This window comes from Ambystoma mexicanum, chromosome 1q (assembly GCF_040938575.1).
Source record: "Ambystoma mexicanum isolate Mex_15411 chromosome 1q, UKY_AmexF1_1, whole genome shotgun sequence".
In the NCBI taxonomy this organism is placed as follows: domain Eukaryota; kingdom Metazoa; phylum Chordata; class Amphibia; order Caudata; family Ambystomatidae; genus Ambystoma; species Ambystoma mexicanum.
In genome coordinates this window covers 1,313,607,424-1,313,631,538 of record NC_090922.1, presented here as the reverse complement: position 1 = coordinate 1,313,631,538, position 24,115 = coordinate 1,313,607,424, and the positions used below count along the sequence as shown (strand labels likewise).

At 49.7% G+C, this 24,115-nt stretch overlaps 1 protein-coding gene across 1 annotated transcript in view; it reads right to left on the bottom strand.

Moving 5' to 3' along the window:
• Positions 1–3,873: 3,873 nt before the first annotated feature.
• The window catches only part of MAGOH (mago homolog, exon junction complex subunit), a 121,837-nt gene continuing 101,595 nt past the window's right edge, over positions 3,874–24,115 (bottom strand). The window contains exon 5 of the mRNA XM_069642169.1: positions 3,874–4,122. Within this exon, the coding sequence (XP_069498270.1) occupies positions 4,023–4,122 (100 nt within the window). The 3' untranslated portion in view covers positions 3,874–4,022. The remainder of the gene's footprint in view (positions 4,123–24,115) is intronic.

Below are 24,115 nucleotides of genomic sequence, written 5' to 3'. Positions count from 1 at the left end.
GGCAGGACAAAAACTGATATGCAGGGATATTTCTTCTCTGTGAAAGGGACAGTGAGCTAAAGACTTGGTTGGGACTCTCCCGGGGGCCATCAACCCAAGAACAGGTCATTGGACCATGTTCGTGCTGGTAGAGAGACTCCCAGTACCCCCTTTGTTTGGCATTTTTAGTAACTTTGGGTCTCACTCCTCGAGGATCGGCACGAGGGTCACGCTAGATACCTGGTTGGTGCACCACAGGATAGCGTCCAAAGTCTTGTGCACATCACCTTCCAGAAGTAACTTTGTAACAGTGCTTAATTAAGAAACAATCCGGCCCTGATAGGTTGGCATAACAAATTAGAAAATCTAGTAATCCTTACTAGGGTTCGTATTGTTTTTGTAGATAGAGTATCATCCAAAATATAATGCTGAAATATCATACCAAACTTTGCATAAAAAAACTCCCAAATTGCTGCGTTGTCCTTCACAGTAATCCGTGGTGAATGAATACACGTTATGGAGGAACTGTGCGTGTCAATATGCAAACCAGAGACACGCGCTGCTGAACGTGTTCCGAAGTTAATGATAGTCAGGGTCAAGGCACGCCGCAGCAAGAAGTAGTCCAAAGGCTGCCGCCTGTTAGAACGACTAGATGCAAGGATAATCGGGTTAAATGCACGCAGAAGCTAGTAGCAGTCCAAGGGCTGCCACCTGTTAGAAGGAATAGATGCAAGGAAGGTTCCCGATATTGGGAACAGCTGCGGGAAGGTAAGCCGGCGGCAGCTAGCAACGAACCAAAGGCTGCTGCGCAGATGCAAGAGTTCTGCTGTTGGAATCGCGGCAGGAAACAGGATCAAGAAGTGGCGGGTGGAAGCAAGCCTTGTTCAGGAATCCTGGACACTGAGCGGAATGGAGAAAGAATCTGCTCATGACGGAAAACAACGCGGGCTGATCCAACACTGGAAAGCAAACAACTTCCACAGAACTCCGGAAATGGAAAAACACGTAATCAGAAGCAATGCACGTACAAAAACACGCCGTTAATAAGTGTAGCTTCTGGCTACACGTGATACTGGTAGGTCACGCGATCCTAACGGCAAACGTAATGTAAACGCCATTTTCCAGGAAGTAAATCAAACAGTCTCCATTTCGTATAGAATGGTCTTGTTTTAATAGCAGAATGTCTCTTTTGATGAGTGTCCTAGAGTCAGGAACCCGGTTGCCCATCGTGACAGGCTTGGACCTTGGACCCCCTCATCCGGGCGCAGATCCCTTTTTTTAATTTGAATTTATTAAGAGTTTCAAAAACATAGAAAAGGGCATTACAAGACAATATAAAAGGTCCAGCAAAAAAAAAAATATATACAGTCAAAACTTTCTGCCTACAAAAATATATCCTAATTGTCCAAACTAGTTTTGCCCCAACCCCTCTCACCCTCCCTGGAACATTCCCTCTTCACAGATATACAAAGACAATTCAATCGGTGTTCATTGCAATGTCCGTATTGTTCGTGTTAAGGTTAGTTGCCTCTTTGTGGAGTCCTCAAAGCTACAGTGCAGGTCTTTTTTCAATACACTAATTCAACATGCCTCTGTCGGGGGAGGATATGTGACTATCTCCTCTGCATCCGCGCTCTGGTGATTAGTGTGCGGCATGTATTTGCTTACAAAGTCTCCCCAAAGTATGTCACATTGAACAGATTTCGCATGCAAGGCTGGTTATTTTTTCCATGACAAAAATATTCAATGCTACATTGACCCATTAACCCCCTTAATCAGAGTAAATTGAGATTTCCACTTAATTACAAGGGCGGCAGGGGCTGCCAGCAAGAGGTGAGCTGCTAGACCCTCAATTCTAGTTCGTTCATCATTGCATTGCTCAAATCTAAAAAGGGTGAGAAAAGGGTCTGCTGTCCTCTGGAATCCCTCTAGATCCTTAATCCACTCCAGGACTTCATCCCAGTACACCCCGATCCTGGGGCAGCTCCATCACATGTGCCAGTAGTCAGCGGTACCACCACAGTTGTGCCAGCACAGCGAGCTTAGCGACTGACACATTCTGGAGAGGCTGAGGGGGTCATACTGCCATCTATGTAACAGCTTTATCGCATGTAGTTTGTATTGGCTGGATATAGAAACCCGGGGGTGGGGGGTGGGGTGGCCCTGCACATCCTTCCCCACATGTCCCGAGCAACCACTTCACCCAGGTCTTTCTCCCATCTACGCCTCAGGGACAGTATGGACCCCTTCCCAGCTTGAATCAGTTCCCTTTACATGGCGGATATTAGACCTTTCATTTCTGTTCTGGAATTCAGTTTCTCAAAAGGGGCAAGGTCTCTACTCGTGTCTTTCCACACATTCCTTGTTAGGACACCCTTGATCTGCAGGAACTGGAAGACAGATAGAGGGACCAACCCCAGGTTCTCACCCAACTCTGAAATCGTAATGAAAGCCATTTTTCTACAACTGACCCACCCTTTCTAGTCCAGCCTCAAACCAGAGTTGGAATCTTTCCAGATTGGGGATGCTTTCTCTGATACCGGGTGCCCATAGGTGGCACAGGGGGGACGGCCATGAAGTCATTTTAGGCATGTCACTTTTCCCTCCCTCCATATTTCCCAAATGGTCCCCAGTATCGGATGGTCCTTCAGTCTTCGTAACAATTTGTCTCTCAGTACCCATAGCCATTCAGAGACAATTTCCGGGTCTAGATCGTGATTATCCATTGCATCCCATTGAGGTTCTTTAAGATTTTGCAGGTAGGGAATCAGAATTTGCAGTCGGGCGGCTGGATAGTATTTTTTCACATCTGGGAGCCCCATCCCACCCGCATCTTTAGGTAGTGTCAAGGTGTCGCAGGCTACCCTTGCCTTTTTTCCCCTGCCAGAGAAACCCTGTGATAGCCCTTTTAAAGAGGAGCTGTGGCATTCAAATGGGAAGCATCTGAAAGGAATACAAAAAACGTGGTAGGCATACCATTTGTATCGCATTGAGTCTGCCCAGTCATGATATTGTCAGTTCACACTTCGCGAGATCGGCATGAAACTGCAGGAGGCGGGACGTGGGGGGAAGTTGGCATCAGAGTTTGTTGATCTCCCTCGTTACCTGTATGCCCAGATATTTAAGATTAGCATTTTCCACTATGAGGCTTAGTGAAAACAGTCTAACCGCATCAGCCTGCGTAGTTTCATACAAGTGAAATAAGATCGATTTGGCCTTGTTGATTTTAAAACCAGAGAGGTTTCCACAGTCTTTAATTAACTGAATTATCCTAGGTATTGAGGTAGTGGGATTTGAGATGTGCAGAAGTAGATGCGTACAGAGCTACCTTATACTTAGTTGCTCCTAGTAAGACCCTCCACCTGATTATCGACCCGTATTATTTTGGCCAGGCGATCTAATGAGAGCGCGAAAAGTATGGCTGAGAAGGGGCATCCCTGTCATAATGTTAAGTATCAGCATGGACAAGGAGAGGCAAGGGTACCATGGCACATTTTGGCCCAAAACTATGTCGAGACTTGGAGTCTGGGGTAGGTATTATTAAACCTGTACTTCCTTCCGCTCCTTTACGGCAGTCGCTTCCACACACTGGTTGAAATGCATCATGAATTTCAAAGTTAGAAGAAGGAAAAATAGAAAAACAAAAATCAAAAAAGGATAGAAATAGATATTTTTTAAAAAAAGAATAGTTTTAGAGTCTTAGAAAATAGAGCACGGCTTTATGCACTATAGCGTGCAGAACTCTGAGCAATAAATGTTTTCAGTGACTATGTACCAGGCTAGTTGAAAAGAACTTTCGGATGTAGGCAGTAAGGGAAAAAGTGGACTTCATGTACAATAAAACGAACATTTTCAGCTTTCCACCTGTGCTTTAACAAAGTGTAGAAACAAGCCTTTGGTTTCACCAGTATTTTAATAAAGGTTTTATTTTGAGTTTGTAAAAAATAAACTTTACGAAACACACATAAAAGTCCTTGGACCAGAACACAAAACAAAATAAAATCCCATCCCCTTGACATAAAATTACAACATTTCCAGAATATTTAGATTGGTTTGATCTTGAAGTGTAAACCAATAAGACTGAAGACGAGACATTTGAGGTCCTGTACCAGGTAGTAGAACACACGCAGGCCTTCTGGATCTCTACAAAAGAAAGACAACAATTAGTTCACAGTATTAGACTGTCTAGATTTAAATTGTGTGCTAAAATATAAACATTCAAAGACTTAAATAGCCAATTTGCCACCTACTTTAAACACCCAATTAGGAATTTATGAGCGAGTCTTACTACTGCTCATAAATGTGTGTATAACAATCTGGACAGGCTTACAAGCAGCTTTAAATTATTCCCCAAAAGGGGTCACCTTATGGTAGGGTGTGCAGCTCATGTCTAATTGTTTGTAGTCCACAGAGCCTTCTACATTACGCATAAAAAAGGTATGTAGCATGCCAAGGGATTATCCAGTATTCATGCAGACATTCCAAATGAATATGTGTCCTGTAGCACTACCTAGTGGCTGATCAAACTTAGTTTATTCCGCAAAAAATACTATGCAAAAAAAATAAAATAAAAAACAGGACAGCAGTGCTTCTGTGAATTTCAATTACAGAGGTCGGACCTTTTGACTGTATTCCTACAAGGATGTGGCTTTTACTGCTCTGCGATACTAAATCTTGGCCAGAGTCATCTAGGAAGGCCAAAACTCACAAGCTCTGGGGGCGTGGATAGAGTGATTGAATAATTTCAAACTAATACTATGCAAATTCATAACACCGATGTCCACATAATACCAGTGCCACTGAATGTGGCCTCTGGAATACACCATTATTAGAGTTACTAATACAGCATATATAAATGTCACTTATTAGTTCTACACTTCGTTCCAGCTGCATCTCATGATAAATAACTGTTCAAGTAAAATGTTTGCCAACAGGTACTAACAAATTCTGGGCTGTGAGCTCCAAGATCAAGTATTTTATCTTTGTGTGTGACCACTAGATAAGAAGGGATTAGTAATGGTGCACTGTAATGAGGAAGAGCGAGGCAGGGCTGGGGGCGGGCTGTGATAAGGAAAAGTAAGGTGTGTTAGTGGGGGGGGGGGGAACTCTGCTGAGGAAGAGACGTGGTGGTAGTGGAGGGCGGTGAAGGGGGAAGAGCAAGGTGGGGCCGGTGGGGGATTGACATAAGAGGGAAGTGGGATAGTTGGGAACGGACTAGGAAGAGTGAGGTAGTGGTGGAGTACTGTGTTGAGGAAGAGTGAGGTGGACTAGTCTGGGAATAACTAGGAAGAGGGAGTTGGGGCAGTTGGGGACTGTGATGAAGAGTGAGGCGAGTTGTGGAGGACTGATCAGAGTGAGGTGGGGTAGATGGGGTCTGAATAGTGACTTGGTGGAGCACTGGGAGGAAGAAGAGTGAGAGATTGACTTTGTGCGGTACAGCCGAGGGGTGTGGGTGTATTTAAGGTAAGATAACTATTCAGAACTTGGACGAGTAAGAGGGATGTCAGAGCTCAGGTAGGATTCCTAATTAGGTACTGTGACGTAGAGGGAGGTACTGTAAAGACTGGAAGGGGGCGGGGGGGTCTGTACTTCTGCTCTCTATATGGTACAGGAGAGGCACAGAGGACCCCAGCCAAGATTCTCTATTACGGTAGCAATGGACGAGCAATCAAGGCCTACCTTCTCAGGAGGGGATGCAGGCTGGTTCTTAAGTACAGTGTAGTCCTCAAGCCCCCACAAAGGAATGTCCACACACTTAGTTAAAACAGTCTTTATATAATATTCAAGGTTATGTACACCATCATAATAACTCACTTTGTGCTCAGAAAATCAACAATGGTAAATATACACAGTTCTATAGTGGTACCACAATTATCAGATCTCATTAAAGTGCATCAACTGTACTCAGGTTAAATGTCACACAAACCAAATAATAAAAGGTAACCAACAATAGACAAAGGAGGAAGAGCAGTTGGTTAGAACAATTGGCAGAATACTGGCCCCTACCAACTAGGCACAATTCTGTGCGGAGATCCCTCCCCCCTCTGCCCCCGACCTGGGCAACCTGTAAATAAAGATATACCACAAGCCCAGTCTATATATTGTTCTAGAAGTCTTATTTCCTTCTAAAATATTTCTACAACCCCAATGTACCTGGAATAGCAGAGTTCGTTGTCAGGTCATCGACGGATCCTTCTTGAGCGGCTCCCTTTAAGGCAGGAGCCACGGAATGTCGAGATCCCACGTGGAAAAGGGTTGGACGACGGTGAGGTGGCAGCTTTGTTCCTAGCAGAACTCGACGACGGAGCATTGGCGTCCTGCAAGGAAGAGGCGTGCGGGGCACCTCAGTGACAATAGTTCAGGACCGCAAAGAGTTCGAAGACCTGTGGCCCAACAAGGGCGTCGAGTCATCGGTGTCTGTGGTCTTTAGGTGGCGGGAAACCCGCCGGCGGATGCTTGTCGGCGGCCTCGGCTTTCTCCGGTGGGACAAATCCGTCGACTGTGCAGGTGAGAGCATCCTTGGATCAAATATTACTTAGGCAAAGGGAGCACGGCTGCTCCGGGCGGCGGTCGAACACAGTGATGGACAAGAGTGTCCGGGCGCTTCTTGTGATTCCGCGGCGGTCCCCGTCTCCGGTCGGCAGCCTGTCATAAGTCTACCAGGGAGCGCTGGCAAAGATTAACAGTGCACGATGGTCCCTCGTAGCTCGGGAAGAGGGCGCCTAACCAGGTCTTCTCTAGGTCAGTCGTTGGAGACAGAGCAGTTTTCAGATTGGTGAAGTAGAGCAGCAGCAAGACTTCTCTTCCAGCAGGGCTTCAAGGTTAAGCTTCAGTTTCAACTCCAGTTTCTCTTCAGCTTCTGAACAATTTCCAGTGGCGAGAGGTCCCCAAATATACTATTCTGTCCCTCATCCACACTGCTGGGTCACACTCAGCAGCCAATCATACAGAAGGGCATTCATGCAGTCAGTCAGCCCACCAGGCATACAGTGCATTCAGGCCATACTCCTCCCTCTCAGACACTACAACAAGGAATGTGTATTGGGACAAGTACACAACCATTCAACACTGCATTCATACCAGTTTCGGGCAGGGCTGTCTCGGTCATTGTGTCAAACACCAGAAACCAGACATCCACAACAGGAAGTGCAGATTGGTCACACACTCCATTCACCCAGGTCCCACCCACAGGGTGTACCCACAACATACAGTCACTGGGAAGGCTCCAGCCAGTCTGGTCTGGTCTTCACAACACCACCATATATGGAACTTCCACCCAACAGCCAGTCAGGAGGAAGGGACAGAGTCAGGGCTTCCCAGGACTTTGGGAAAACAAGGTAACAGGCAATAGAAAGCAAGAGGCCACAGGGGCCATCTTGTTTCCTATCAGGAATCAACTGATTCCAATGGCAGGGCCTGGATATCCCAAAACAGAGGATACCCTGAGCAGCTGTCTAATTCAGCATGGAGCTGCCACCAGCCCATACCCTGCTCTGTGGGCCACACACAGGTGCCCAAAAACATACACTAGGGGCACAGTGTTGCACCCCCACCTATGGGTGCCATAAGGGTATCCCATGGGTCTGTACACCAAACCAAACACAGGAAGAGAGCTGCACTGCCAGGAGTCCCATATGGACTCCTGGGCAGAAAATACAGGAACACAAATGAAAAAGGACTAGAGGACAAGGAGGCCCTGTCACTCCAATGCATTTCCAGCATCACAGTCGCCCCCTCCCCCCAGACTGAGGTTAGAGCGCCTAATTTCTCACCAGATAGACACCCTCATCCAGACGGTCAACATACCTTCTGAAAAGGCCATCTGCATTATCGTGACTCTTCCCTGGTCTATGCTCTATGGTGAAGTCTAGCCCTTGCAGGTTAATGGACCACCCGAGCAGTTTCGGGTTCTCACCCTTCATCTGCATAAGCCACTTCAGGGGCTTATGATCTGTTTGGACCTTGAAGGTAGACCCCCCCCCCCCCGTAAGTTAGGGCCTAAAACGCCTAAGGCTCCAAACTATACTGAAACATTCCTTTTCAACACTAGCCCACCTAAGTTCTCTACCCTTGAGTTGTCTACTGATTAATATGATCGGGTGTTCACTCCCTTTGTAATCTAACTGGGACAAGACCGCTCCAATTCCGGTGTCGCAGGCATCCATCTGGACGATAAAGGGTTTGCTGTAGTCAGGCACACACACACACACACGTGCCCTACACAGACTTTCTTTCAGGCCATCAAAGGCCCTCGACAGTCTTCAGTCCAATTAGCCTTCCTAGGCTGTTTGGGTGAAGTCAGAGCTGTCAGTGGTGCAGCTATGGTTCCATAGTCTGCCATGAAATTGCGATAATACCCAGTGAGGCCCAAAAAGGCTCTCACCTGGGTTGGAGTAGTGCGAGTCTCCCAGTCGATGTACATCCTGTACTTTACTCGGGTGAGGTTGGATTTGACCCCCTCCTACCTCATGACTAAGATACACGACTTTCCACCGAGCTATCTGGCACTTGGTGGCATTGATAGTGAGGTTAGCCCTTTTCAAGGCCTGCAACACCTTATCCAGATGTGTCAAATGCTCTTCCCAGGTGAAACTGTAGATGGTAATGTCGTCCAAGTAGGCCACACAAAAGGCCTGCAGCCCACTGGGTGCATGATTGACCAATCTCTTGAAGAATGCCCCTGCCACCTTCCACCCAAAAGGCATGACCCTAAACTGGTAGAGTCCCTCTGGTGTTGAGAACGCCATCTTTTCCTTGGCATGGTCCGTCAGAGCCATTTGCCAATAGCCTGAGGTAAGGTCAAAGGGGCTCACAAATTTGGCAGCACCTGTGCCCACGTGCTCATCAGCCCTGGGCAATGGGTGCGCGTCAGTTTTGGTGACGGCATAGACTCCTCGGTAGTCCACACAGAACCTCCAATAATTGGTACCTGCCTGGGAACAAGGACCACTGGACTGGACCAGGGACTGGTTGAGGGTTCAATAACACCCAGATCCAACATCTTGGCGACCTCAGCCTGGATGTGGTTCTTAACTGTATCGGACATACAGTAGCACCTGCTTTTGACAGGCACAGTGTTAATTTTGTGCCTACACCAAGGTGTAAGGCCCGGTGTCAGTGAGAACAGAGGCATACTGCCGGAGCAAAGCCCTGCAGCCCTTCTGTTGCTGTCAGATCGGGAGAGTTTTACTCCCTCCACTGAGCCACCCTGAGGGTTGCTATGCAGCAAATCAGGAAGGGATTCACTCTCATCCTCTTCTTGCTCTGAAGCTAGCAAGAGACATGTGACTTCTGCTAGCCTGTGGAAAGGCTTCCGCCTTTTAACATGGAATACCTGAGGGGCTACCCCAGGGGCATCCATGTCAACCAGATAATTGACTTCGCCATCTTGGAGATGATCCTGAAGGGTCCAGTCCACTTGTCTGCCAAAGCTCTAGGCTCGGTAGGCTCCATCACAAGGATTTCCTGTCCTGGAGTCCAATCCACTTGCGAGGCTTTAAGGTCATGCCAGTATTTATTCAGTTCCTGGCTGGCCTTGAGATTTGCTGTCGCCGGACCCATCATCTGAGTCATCCTCCGTCTGAGGCCTAACACATAGTCCCCGACTTGCTTGGCAGGACTGGGAGGGGTGGCCTCCCAACCTTCTCTGATCAAGGCAAGGGCCACCCCCCCCACCGGATTTGTGCAAATAGTAACTCAAAGGGGCGGAAACCAACACCCTCGAGGTACCTCTCTGTAAGCAAACAGCAGGCATGGCAGGAGGAGATCCCATTGCTCTTCCAAAGGGGCTCTTGCAAAGCGCCTAGCATGCCCTTGCGAGTTGTATTAAACCTCTCAACCAGACCATTGGACCAGGGATGGTAAGAGGTGGAGAACTTGTAGGTTACCCCACTCTTTCCACATGGTTTTCATGTAACTAGATATGAAGTTGGATCCTCTGTCAGACAACCTCCTTAGGGAATCCAACACACGTGAAAATGCCCAGGAGAGCCCTGGCAATATCCTTGGCAGTAACAGTCCGAAGGGGTATAGCCTCAGGGTACCTGGTGGCATGATCAACAAAGACCAGGATGAACCGATGTCCACCTTAAGTTGGACAGGTCCTGCAGTGGGACTCCACTTCTACTCCCAAGCGAGGCCAGTAGAAATGGGCAGAGTCTCTCTGCTTAGTCTTCTTGGTACCAAGATGACCAGCCAAGAGCACCTCATGCGCCAACTGCAGCAGGAAGGGCCTGTAAACATGGGGTACCACCAACCTCTTGAGGGCACCAGCTTCAGGCATAGTGGGCTCACTAACAAGGAGCTCACCCTCCCAATAGATCCAGAATGTCCTAGGCACTTCTCCTTGTGCCTGGGACAGGGCCTGTTTCTTCAGACCCTCGAGAGAGTGGCACACTCACTCTGTCCCTTACAGAAGTCTGCCGGGAGGGTCCCCCTTCAGCCAGCAGGCATTGAAGGTCAGGGTGGTTCTCCGGGCTGAGAACCTCTGGTAGTAACACACGCAGGCCTTCTGGATCTCTACAAAAGAAAGACAATTAGTTCACAGTATTAGACGACTGTCTAGATTTAAATTGTGTGCTAAAATATAAACATTCAAAGACTTAAATAGCCAATTTGCCACCTACTTTAAACACCTAATTAGGAATGAGTGAGTCTTACTACTGCTCATAAATGTGTGTATAACAATCTGGACAGGCTTACAAGCAGCTTTAAATTATTCCCCGAAAGGGGTCACCTTATGGTAGGGTGTGCAGCTCATGTCTAATTGTTTATAGTCCACAGAGCCTTCTACATTACGCATAAAAAAGGTATGTAGCATGCCAAGGGATTATCCAGTATTCATTCAGACATTCCAAATGAATGTGTCCTGTAGCACTACCTACTGGCTGATCAAACTTGGTTTATTCCGCAAAAAATACTATGCAAAAAAAAAATAAAATAAAAAACAGGACAGCAGTGCTTCTGTGAATTTCAATTACAATTGAGGGTCCCCCTTCAGCCAGCAGGCATTGAAGGTCAGGGTGGTTCTCCGGGCTGAGAACCTCTGCCACAGGAGAGTCTTCTGTCTCTTCTCCCTCAGGAGTTGAGTTTGGGTTTTCCACTGGACCCAGCCCGTCCTGAGCATGGATCCCAATGGGTGCTGTAGGAAGAGAAGGAGCCCCCTTCTCAGAGGTGGCCTTCTTGCTCTTCCGTCTTCTTGCCTTAGGCCTCGCCTTTGGCTCGGGTACCTGACTCACAGCCAGACCCTGTGTCACCTGTGACATAGTGACTGCAGCAGCAGTCATGGGTAGACCATCCGAGATCAACCCCAAATTTACTAGATCATTACCCAACAGAATGCTAGCAGGGACATTGTCCTGAAACAGGACAGGAAGCTTTGCTGTCTTGTCTCCAAATCATGAGTGTGACTAAGGCTACAGGCGATAATTTGGGAGGCCCACCAGCTAACCTGGTGGTTCTGAGAGGAGCACATAGTCCTCTGGCTTGAGAAGGGTCCTGTCGACCACTGTCATGCTTGCCCTAGTGTCTCTCAAGCCAGTAGAAGTCTGGCCATTCAAGAGGACACTTCTCAAAAACCTACAGGTATTCTGTGGGATAGTCGCCAGTACTTCTGCGTACTGGTCCTAGGCCCCAAGGGACACTTAGGAAATCTCTACAGGAGCACCAAATGTGATTCCTGTAGAGAAGGGGAGGACAGTGGCCTCCACCTCAGACATGGGGTAAGGGTGGATCAGGCTGACAGCCTGTACTCCAAGTGCCTTACCTTTACACTTGGAGTCACCCTTCTTGTGATCCAGAGCCCCACATTCCCAACAAGTGCCAGGAATGCGGGGTATAGTACTGGAACCACTGGGAGCCTGCTTTCCAGCAGGTGGACCACTACTCTTATTCCCACCCACAGATGACTTATCCCCACTAGATTTATGGGTTTTAGGAGAGGAAGGTTTTGGTTTATCCGACTGATTGCTTCTGGGACTCCTCAGCATTCTGAAAGGTCCATTTTTCTTTGTCCTTGTCCTTCCTACTGGAGTCCTTAGGGGACACCCGGTGGGAGATCCACTTGTCAGCCAACCTAGCCAGCTTAAAGGGATCCAAAATGTTCTGGTCAGCAACATACTGACGCAGCTCTGGTGAAAAGGTTTCAGAAAAATGCTAAACAAAAAAGGTGAGAATTCAAATGTTTTCACTTTGTAACAATCAATCCACCACATCATGTTCCTATGCGCAGCACTCACCCAGTCAACTCTAGACACATTCTCTCTTCTTAAAATCCCTGAATCTTTTAAAGGTATTGGGTAGGTGTCTTGCCAAATTTGGCCATCAAAGCAGACTTCATGCACTCATACGGACCCCTTTCTTCCACACTCAGTTTCAGAATACAGTCATATCCAGTCTGAGGCACTCTGCTTAACAAACACTTAGCCCAATCTCTATTATCAACATCATGAATTGCACAAGCCATTTCAAAGGCTTCAACCCATTGGAGGATATCTGAACCCTCCACAAACACACCAACCAAATCTTTCATAAACTTGATGGCTGGGCACCTGCCACTCTACTGGTTTAGTTGAAGTCTCCTCTCTAGCTGGATTCTCTGACATTCAGTGTCCTTGTCTTTGAGTTCAAGATCCCTGTTCTTGAGTTCCACTTGCTGTGCCAGCTCCTCTTTAAGCTCAGCATCCATTTCCAACTTGCGGTATTCAAAGGCCACCTTAACTCAAGCTCCAAGGAATTGCTGGGGTTTGGAACAGAGGCAGCCGGAATGGTGGCATTCCCAATAACAGATTCAGCAACAACCCCACGGGCAGAGTCCTCATTGGTTGCATCCCCCCCCTTCAAGAGTTTCATCATCAGTCTGGTAGTCCATCAGGGCAGCTATCAGCTCAGCAGTAGACTTATCCACAAATTCCAACTCCCTGGCGTCACAAGCACTCCGGAGAGTCTCTAAGCTCATCCTAGTCAATTTACGATGTGCAATAGATTCCATTGCTTGTAATGCAGTTATCGTGTACACAACTAAACCTCAATTTAACAAAGTGCAGATATTTTGTAAGTGGCACGGTTATAGACCGATTCTTAAAACTATAAGCATCCCACCGCTGCCACCAGTGTAAAGACTGGAGGGGGGGGGTGGTATGTGCCTCTCCTCTACCATATAGAGAGCAGAAGTACAGATCCGCCCTCCAGTATTTACAGGTACTGCCTGGTTTTAGGTGCGATTCCAGAACTTTACTATGAAGTAAGTTAAAAACGTGTCCAATCCAAACAATCGATATAGTAAACTAGCATCTGCTTACTCTGCTTACTCCAGTGTTTGATTAGCGGCTTTGTTATTTAACAAATGAAGCAATCATAAGCTTTTTGAAAAGTTAACACGCCACAAAAAATGTGATTTTTGTACACTACGCTTCTTTTGGTTGTTGAGTCTGACAGACATCTTTTACATTGTGTCATACTGCACCGTTAGTGCAGTGACACAAGGAAGTTTCTTAGATTTCCCAAGGTTTAACTACCTTCTCTGGGATGGACTACGGAAAGAAAGAACATGGCTAAAAAAGAAGACCGGGGCCATTTCGATAAAAATGGCATCCTTGGCTGCTTTACTGCAGCTACGAATGCAGCCCGCGTTAAATGCACACCATGGTAGTTAAAACGAAACCACTGCCACCAGCCATTCAGGGAGGAAAGGGTAACATACAAAATGTTACACGAGAAGCTAGACAAAGGGGATACAAGGTAACCCCTCCAGCACCCTATTGTAAGGCAGTGTGTGCTGGGTCTAGAAAGTTACAAATGTAAGTAAAGTCAATTTCACTATACTGCTCTTGGAAAGAAGGTATTGAAACCTTGGGAAATGTAAGACTTCCCTGCGTCACTGCACACCTTTTCTTTCTCATCTCTAGTTTTGTTTTTATGTCATACTTTACGATGAAATATATATTTTCCATTTTCTCATTTAAGAAATGTAATATGAATTATGCATAGTTTTAAAAATGTTATACTGTGAAAGGTTTCCATTTGATGGTCTGTGGATACCAAAACAAAAAAGAAACCAATTTTTTTTCGCATTTGCTGTAGATGGGTTTTACTTTAATATACCAACTGGTCGCAAACAGTTTTCGAAGCTGCATACGTATGAGCATTAGGACACATGCAGATTGCTTTGGTTATGTATGCTTATATAGCACGTATCGCCAAAGCGTTGTACAGTAAATTATGCAATGCTACAAAATGTTGGTGAAATTAAAAAACAAGGGTCGATTAACAAGGAGGGTAGAAGATGAGCTTTTAGCTGTGAATGAAAAGAGTAGGAAGAACGAGCAAAGTGGGGCAAGATGAGAAGCATGCAGACAAATAAGGAAGAATAGTACATGTGTGAAAGAATATTGGAAACTTTAGTTGCACTGAAAGTTAATGGGTGAGCCTTACATAGGTTAAAAAGGTGGAGGCGACAGATGTGGACAGTAGCTGGAATGTAGAGAAGGACAGTGAATAACCCCAAGATTAAAGAGCAGAAGTAGATAGACATGTAGGAGGAAAAGGTATAAAGGAAGGAGAATTTGGGATGAAGGAAATGGGATTTCGGTTTGAGATTAAGAAAGTTAGAGGTCATCCAAGACTGGCCAGGGGAAAGGTAAGCCGGAAGTTTAGAATGCAGAGACTCAGTAAAACATGAAAATGGGAAGAAAACGTGTGTGTCCCCTGCATAAAGAGGATAGGAAAAAGCTTAAGAAATAGTAGCAGAAAGTGGAATTGTATATAGAGAGAAGACAATAGCAAGGCCAGCGAGGAACTGAAAATTTGCAATTAATTAGATGAGAACATAGCCAGTTAGGGGAGTTTTCCTAAAGTCTACCAGTAGGTGAGACTCTTGGTATACAGGCCCCAACAAGTCTGTACTACACCAAGGTTTGTTAGAATAGCAGAGCAGCCAGGCTGAACTTATGAGAAGGATTTAGAACTCAGTAAATATAGGCCCAAAGAAACGCTCACACTTGAAGTCTTAGTAAATATACATTTCTTTGATATGCAAAGGTAAGGAAAAAGTTCCTTACCTGTAACTGTTCTCCAGCATAGGTCTGGCATAGATTCACATGCTCATGAATATTCCCCGTTGTCAGGCTGGGAAACCTCGGTAAAGAAAAAAAAAAATCAGTTTCACTTCTGAACTGTCTTTCTCCTAACAACCAATCACTGGACTCTGGGTCATACTGCCCTCAGCCAATGACTGGCCTCTACCTAAGCCCCTCCTCTGGCAGGCATCTTCAGATTTGGTAGTAAGTAAAGTGGCAGTAGGACCAAGAGAAGAGCCGGAGAGGGGTAGGCGGGAGGGTTCGCATGTGAATCCATGCTAGACCCATGCTGGAGAACAACAGTTACAGGTAACTTGTTCCTTCTCCAGCATGGAGTCTGGCATGGATTCACATGCTCATGCATAAAGAATACATAGCAGTACACACATGCACCCACGTGAGGTGGCAAGGCTCAACATAAGCATCTCTTACCTCCTCACCAGGCTCACCTTCAAGAGAACAGGTTGTGCAGCACTGCCTGGCCGACTCTGGATTCCTCCCTGGAATCCCGGTCGATGCAGTAGAATTTCGTGAAGGGGTGTCGACCTACACATAGCAGCCCTGCAGATGTCCACCAGGGGCACACCAAACAGGAACGCCATAGTTGCAGCGATCGCTCTGGTCGAATGGGCTCTCGGACAGCCAGGCAACAGTCGGTTTACCAAAACGGAACAATGGGCGATGCAGCCAGAGAGCCACCTGGAAATGGAAGCCTTGGAGAGGGCCTTCCCTTGGTTCACAGGGCCAAAGTTCACAAACAGCTGTGATGTCTTCCGAAAACACTTTGTGCGGTCCACGTAGAACTTCAGCGCTCTAGCCACATCCAGCGAATGCAAAGTCCTCTCAGCCGGCGACAAAGGCAATGGGAAGAAAACAGTTAACACCAAGGGCTCGTTGAGATGGAAGTCAGATGGCACCTTGGGCATGAAGGAGGGGTGCTTCCGCAGCATCACCCTCGTCGCGTGGAATGTCAAGTAAGGTGGTTTACAAGAGAGGGCCTGAATCTCCCCACTCGTCATGCAGAGGGGATGGCCACAAGAAACGCTGTTTGCCATGATAAAAACTTCAGCTGTGCCAAAAGCATAGGCTCAAACGGGGGACCCATGCGCCTAGTCAGCACCACATTGAGCTCCCAAGCCAGGGCCGGAGCCTTCACCGGTGGGAACGAATGGAAAAGTCCTTTTATGAATTGCTTGATCAGGTGGTGTGACCATATTGACGACTGCCCCAGAGTTCTGGTGTAGCGGGAGATAGCCGCCAGACGATGGAAGCATGAGCCAACCCTGCCTTGGCCAGCGACAGTAAAAACGGCAGCACCTGCAGAGTCTTAATCCGTAGAGGGTCGAGTTTCTGTGCGTGGCACCAGACGGCGAACCTATTCCACTTATGTCCGTAGCATTTCAGTGTAGACCAAGCCCGGAAGCTTGACTAGAGGGGATGCTGACATGTCCAGAAGGTCCGGTTACCATATCTGCCTCGGCTACACCGGTGAGACGAGGATCATCCTGCACCAGGACCGTCAGAGTTGATTGATGAGTCGCAGAAGCAACAGCAACGGAGGAAACGCGTAGAGGAACAGGCTGTCCCAGGAGAAGGAGAATGCATCCCCATGCTCCCGGTTGGGAAACCTGCTGGCAAATGTCCAGCACTTTGTGTTCGTCGCAAATAAATCGATCTGGGGATTGCCCCATCTTCGGAATAGAAGTTCCACTTGGTCCTGCGGAAGCTCCCACTTGTGCCACAAGCGCAGTTCCCTGCGGAGAGAGTCGGCCACGGTGTTCTTCACTCCTGTCAGATGAAATGGGACAAGGAACATCTCCTGGGCGACGGCCCATCGCCATAGGTTCTGCGCCTCTTTGGAGAGCGCCGGGGATCTGGTGCCCCCCTGCTTTCGGATGTAAAACATTGTGGTGGTGTGGCCTGCCGGAGGACTGAGACCACTGGAGCTTGAGTGCCCACTGCAAAGATCTCATCCGCAGACGAGCCTCTGGCACCAGAAGAAGGCAGGATGCCATGAGGCCGAGCAGTCTCAAGAACTCGGACGCTGGGAGAGTCTGGGCAAACTGAAACTTGTGCACCATCTGCTGAATGTGAAGAGCCCTCACCCGAGGAGGAATACACTGCCCCAGGGACGTGTCGAGCACTGCACCGATGTACTGGAGCCGCTGCGTTGGTGTCAAATGGGACTTCTTTAAATTGAGGGAGAAGCCCAGCCTGTGAAGGGAGTGGCAGGTGACGGACAGATGATCCAGGACTTGCTTGGGAGAGCTCCCACTGACCCGGTTTTGCCTTTTCATATGGCTTTGCAGAGAAGGGTGGCGGCGGCTTGGACTGCTCCGAGAGTCTTCCGGCAGTGGGCAAGTCTTTGTCGCGAAAATACCGTCCAGCCAGTAGCGACCCCTGCTACTTGTCTAGGCACCCCACCCCGGAGAGTTTGGTGGTGCAGGAGGCTACGGCCCCGGCAAAGCAGGCGTATCCTACCATCCCTCTGGATAGGGACGACAAACGTTTTGACGGCTGGGCGAAGAAAGTGTTTTCTTCTGGGGGTATGGTGCTTCAGGCGGCCAACTCCATATGTGCCTTGTCTCGTTTCACGCACACTCTGTGGAACTGTGTTGCATTAGCAGCTGATCATATTCCCGAAGGGGACGAACGGGATGGTTTCCTTGCTATGGTTCAGGATGGCAAGAGCTCCCCCTGATCAACCAATCGTCCGGGTAGGGGTAGACGTGAATCCCCTCTTTCCTGAGATGCGCTGCCGCCACCACCATGAGCTTGGTGAAAACCCTCGGGCGGAGGTCAAACCGAACGGCAGGACCCGAAACTGAAAGTGCGAGTCGCCAACCGTGAACCTCAGGTACTTCTTGATCTTGGGATGGATCGGCACATGGAAGTAAGCATCCTTGAGGTTGAGAGACACCAACCAGTCCTGAAGTTGAAGGGCCTGGAGGACTTGAGAAAGTCACCATCTTCAACTTGTCCTTCCTGAGGAGTTTGTTCAATCCCCAGTCTTTCTTTGAAATAAAAAAAAGGGGAAAACCATCCCTTGTTCATCTCCGCTACAGGCATCAGTTCTATGGCGCCTTTCTCCAGCAGGGCTTGAATTTCCTGCGCAAGGAGCGGATCCGGACTCTTCAAAGAGAGGTTCCCTGGTGGATTGTCGTGAGGCCTCATGACTGAGTGGTAGCGGCTGCGCCGTTGCCTGAGGGCAAAGACGCAACTGCCCGAGCGGCCTTGGCACCTCGAGTACCTTTGTTTCCACCTCTGGCACTCTTACGATGGCCTCTTTGACTGCTAGCTCCTCTCGCTTTACTGAAGGACGAGTAATGGCGAAAGGAACCTCCCCTCCAATATTGTCCCCTAGGACGAAAAGGCGGAGGTTGGCGAACTGCAGCGCCAAACGACTTCGCTGCAGCTTTGGAGGTCTGCAACCTCTCAAGGCTCTCGTCAGCCTTGCTGCCAAAAAGGTGGTCACCGCCATAGGCATGTTGAGGAGCCGGGACTGCACATCAGGAGCGAACCCAGACTTCAACCACCACGTAAACTTGCGCATTACGGTGCTCGCCGCCATGGACCGGCTGACACAATCCGCCAAGTCCAAACCCGACTGAACGGCCTCACACATGGCATCCTTGCCATACTGAACCATAGCAAGGAAACCATCCCGTTCGTCCCCTTCGGGAATAAGATCAGCCGCTAATGCAACACAGTTCCACAGAGTGTGCGTGAAACGAGACAAGGCACATATGGAGTTGGCCGCCTGAAGCACCATACCCCCTAGAAGAAAACACTTTCTTCGCCCAGCCGTCAAAACGTTTGTCGTCCCTATGGTGGGATGGTAGGGCAATGTTGCAACACGCCGGGGCCTGGCTGTGGACATGGTGGTGCCCCCACATCCCCAACCACATGCAAGCCCGCTGCGCATAGGAGGGGAAAGGGCACGGGGTGAGGCAGCCCGTACGCAGCTGGTGGCTAATTACTTCACATAGAAAGCACACCCCTGTTTTCGCGACAAAGACTTGCCCACTGCCGGAAGACTTTCCGGAGCAGTCCAAGCCGCCGCCCTTCTCTGCAAAGCCATATGAAAAGCAGTGGGTGGACCGAGATCAAGGATGTCCGTGAGATCATCCTGAACGAACTCCCCTGGGGGAGCCGACCAACCCAAGTACTCGGCAACCCGAGACATAAGGCGCCGATATGACGAATCGGCATGAGTGCCAGGCTCCGGCCGACAAAACTCCACCTCCGGAGAGGTGTCCAATCCACTGGCATCATGCAGTGACTGCCTCAGGTCATCAAACTGACTATGGCCCGAGATAAGTTCATCCGGAACCGGAACCAGACCGCCAGAGCCTTCATCACCCTCTGAAATGTACTCCAGGCGGGGAGAGGAAGACCTCTGCGGACCAAAGCAGTGCCGGACCTTAGCCATAGCCTTTTTAGGGGCAAACCCCGTGCCATGGGGCCCTTCGACACCACCGCCTTGAAAAGCGTCGAGGGCGCCGAGCGAGTCTGCGTCGACAGAAAAGGCGTTGACATCGAGCGAATCGGCGTCGACGTCAGCTGCAACGCCTCCAGCATTGGCGGCGTCAACACAGTCCTCGAAGCCGGAGCTTTGAGCGTGTCTCTCGACAGCCTGGGCGCCGACGACCCCCTCGAAGTCGGAACCTCGAGAGTAATCGTCGATGACCTCGGCGCCATAGGCGTCGACGTCTTCTTCGAAGACGTCAAAGGATCACGCGGTCTTGAGCACGTCGAGGACGGGGACCTGGAACGGGCGAGAACGGCTACCCTTGTCCGAGCGGGACCTCTCCCGCGAGCCGTGCCGACCACCCGAGCCCGAAGGCGTACGGGCGGTGTCTTTCGACCGGTGCCGACCGACCCCACTCGGAGCCACAGACGGACCGGTGCCCTGCGATTCCAGAATCGCTAGCATCTGCTTCCCAAAGGAAGCCCATTCCTCCGGTGTCGCTTGCATGGAGTGATAAGCGACCCGCCGACCGGCCGAGACCTCGGAAGAGGACGGGGAAGGCGACCTATGCTGGAGCTTCCTGTAATGCCTAGAAGAGGCAGAGGAGTGGCGAGACCGACTCCTGGAAGGAGACCCACCGGACTTCCGATGACGACGCGGAGAGTCACCCCTCGAGTCATCGGTCGAAAGCCCCGCAGACCTTCTGGGGCTTAGACACCCGACCTACCGACAGTTTCTTCTTGCGTTCTCGCAAGGCCTTCGCAGTGAGCGACTGGCAGTCGACAGTCCGTATCGTGGGCCTCCCCGAGGCACCAGAGGCCGGCGTCGTGCGAGTCCGTGACCGACATCTTGGACCCACAGTCCCCGCAGTTCTTGAAGCCCAGATGCGGGGTCGAAGATGAGAAAGACATCGCCACAAACAAACCGAAAAGGTTCAACGAACCGAGAAAGAAACAGTAACTCCGAGTCGAGGCGTACTGAGATTCACAAAGCGAACACGTTCGCGGAAAAAAACTGAACTGAGGCTTTGGGCGTCGTGCGTCCTACTTATCACATCGGGTGACGTCGGCCGTCGGAGGAGGTCCTCGGGGACGGCGCATCGACGTAGGACGCAGACGCCAAAGATTTTCCAAAGCAGCACAGCTGTGGACATTACCTGTCATAGATATGGAATACGTCGGAGGACCCAATCCCCTTGAACCCCAGTTTCGTGAGTAGCCGTATGGTCCCCGCCGTGTGCTAGAAGACGGTCTCTCTAGACTTCGCTCGGATGAGCCAATCGTCCAGGTAGGGGTAGACGCGAACCCCTGCAGGTGCAATATCGCCGCCTCTGGGGCCAGACACTTGGTGAAAACCCTTGGTGCCCACTTCAATCTGAAGGGAAGGGCCTTGAATTAGTAATGCTGCCCTTGGACCACAAAGCGCAGAAACCTGCGGTGTCCCTTGTGAATGGGGATGTGGAAATAGGCCTCCAGCGACGATGAGCAATCCCCTTCTTCCAGTTGTCCCAGCACATGCTGAAGGGTGACCCATCGGGACCAGATGTACTTGTTGAGGCGGCAGAGGTCTAGTATGGGTCTCCAACCACCTGTCTTCTTTCTGACGAGGAAGTACACTCGGAGCCCCAGAGCCTTTTCAGGACAAGTTCTATCGCGCCTTTCTTCAGCATGGCCTGTACCTCCAGCAGAAGTTGAGGGATGTGGTTTTCCTTCCTGGCCACCGGTGGAATGCGCAAGCACTTCGGTTGAAATTCCAGGGTGTGCCCGTGGGCCAGGGCGTCCAGCACCCAACAGTCGGAGATGGACTTCCACATGCTGACGAAGTTCGCTAGCTGGCCTCCCACTGGGATGCACGGGTGGGTGCCCGACGTTGCAGCCGGTTCAATCCTGCATCGCAGTGAGGGCACCACCTTGGCGACGACGGCAACCTGGTTAGTAAAGATTTCATTTTATATGTAATTTTCCCTCCAGTTGTACACCCCCAAGCTTTTTGCTGCCAACACCTTAGTCTGACTTTGCCAGAGAAGCACAGCCTTCAGCTGCACTCCTCTGGGCTTTCGCTCACTTTTTATGGGGAAACTGACATGCCCTTAAAACAGTCAGTACTGGGAGACTTTGTTTCCCTTAGTCCTTTTCCAATGTTCCAACTTTTCTGCAACATGTAACAAGTGCACAATGTACCTTACAATTACAAAGACCCTAGATACTCTCGTAGGACTGTGCAGATGTGTAATGGACAGGCTGGTGGCAGCTTATCTTTTCATACATTTTTAACCCTTTCCTGCCGTTTAAACCACGTTAACTGCGTTTGGCACAAATAGGTGGCCTGGCTCCAAAATGGCCATGCCACAAGGTTTTATCCTATCCTTTGGCCATCTTGCCCCTTTGCCTCGCCCAGGTCGAGCCAACGCGGGTCAGTCCTTATTTGGACATGCAGTTTCTCACGAAACGCCAAGCTTTCGCAGGCTTCTGCATGCCTTGAATGTGTGCCTCCGGGATGGGGGCTGGGGTGTGTGTCCCCAATACACATCCTGGGTGCCAGAGTCTGGAGTGCTGTGAATGACTGGGACCACCGTGGTCCATGATTGGTCCACGTATGGAGTGTGTGTTTGTGAGCAGATCTCCCATTGGGTCCTCTCCATTTTGGCGCAAAGCGAACTTTGGATAAGAGGCGGCTGAAAACACCCATACTATGTCGATCTCTGGAGTTCGCACTGAACGAAGGATAGGATCAAAGTATCCTGAAACTAAGAAGCCGAGTCGAGGAACCGCTAGAAGGTTTGGCACCCTGAGCCCGCTGTGGTCCACCACTCTGCATCTGGTTGTCCTAGAAGGTCTGCGTAGACGCTTCGACCCATTAGAATAGTGGGACCAACTATTCTCGGCACCTTCAAAAAACCTGCAAGTAAGCCTTCTCGGAAGTGTCCCTGGGCCAACCAGTGGGCTCACCAGCTTACGCAAGACCTTGGCTCTGTCTCGGCCGTCGTTTCGAGGAGGCCCTCGAAACTTGGTATACTGCCATCTGTGTCCCCGGCACCGCAGCACCGAATTCCGAACAGTTGGCATTCCCAGGTCTGAAGTGAGACGAGTGCACCAGGACCGGAGTAAACGCGGTTACTGTGTTGCCCAGCCGTGGCAACGATCTTTGCAGGTGCGCTGCATTTGTGTCCCTCTTGCCCCTGAAGCCTGCTGCTGTGAAACTGGCCTGATCCACCCACCAGGAGCAGAGAAAACGCCACGGTCACGTTTTAGAATCCTCACTGTATCTTCGGAACTGAAAGCCGCAGAGCTGTCATATCGCCGCATTAAAACCTGCAACCGAACTGGACTCGACTGGCGAAGTTTGGTCTGGAGTGCACCTGGGGCCGGTGAGTAACCCTAACCCTAACTGGTGGCCCCTAGCACCTCCATCCATTATTATGCACAAGTGGCCCCTGGGGGGTCCCTTTCCTTTCCACTGCTAGTGCGAACTAGCGAACTATTTCGGAACCTTGGAATCACCTCTGCCTTCAAGTGGAGGCCCTCCTCGAATAGTGGGAATCTATTCTTCATCGCCTCACCCACCTTCCTGAGCTGCTAGAGACCCCCTGACGAGACCCCGTTTTGCCCACTGGAACAACTGCGTGCGCCTGCACTACATGTACTATTGAGCATAAGGCTCCTCTCGTCTTAGGGTTTGGACTGCCTCTTAGTTAGGTGTGTGTGTTTGATGTTGAAGGGGACTAAAGACTACATGCACTGCCCATTTTCCTTCCCCTCTAGGTTGTGAACATTCTGTACTTAACCCTTTAGATCCCAATGGTCTTGTATACATCTTGCATTGATTGGGTTGTGTTGGTTTAGTAGGATTGCTGTGATTCTTTTACTGTGTGTTGAGTAACAAAGGTCTTGTAATAAATGTGTTTATATTTTTGATATATACACCTGTCTGGCAGTAATTTGTAAGTGTCCTTGCTCTGTGTGCTCATTGAGTTCTTTCAGTCACCCTCACCCCCCCTGAGACTTAGTCTTGACCGCCTGCCATAGCTAGCTTGATTGGTCTGGCTTGTCCAGAGGTTACGCTGTTCCAAGAACCTAGGCTGGCCTTCTGAACCTCTGCCCACCAGGTCAGAGTTCAGAAATCCGTCTCAGCAGACCTCCTCCGGACTTGCTGCGGCCGCTGTAGGCTTCCTGAGCCGAAGAGCAGGACGGTTGACAATAGAATGAGCCACCATTGAAACCTTTGGAGTACCCCTGGGACTTTCCTCCGGAGGTCCGAAAGGACGGCCGTCGCTGCTGGAGCATGCCCAACGACCAGACCGTCTCAGTATCCGCCTTCACGGCCTGAAGAGACTCGTCCACAGTCTTACTGAATAACTTGTCCCCGAAGGGCATGCCCAACACCCTCGACTGTACATCCTGGCGGAAGCTAGTGGCCCTCAACCAACCCCGCCGACTAAGGCAAACGCTGTTGTCCATCTGACGGAATCCTGTGTCGGCGATGTCTGTGGCCACCGTGATGGCATGGTCAGATGCCACCTCGCCTTCTTGCAGGATCTCCAGCGCTACCGCTCTGGTCGGGAAGGACGAAAGCATTGGCCACCTTGATAGTC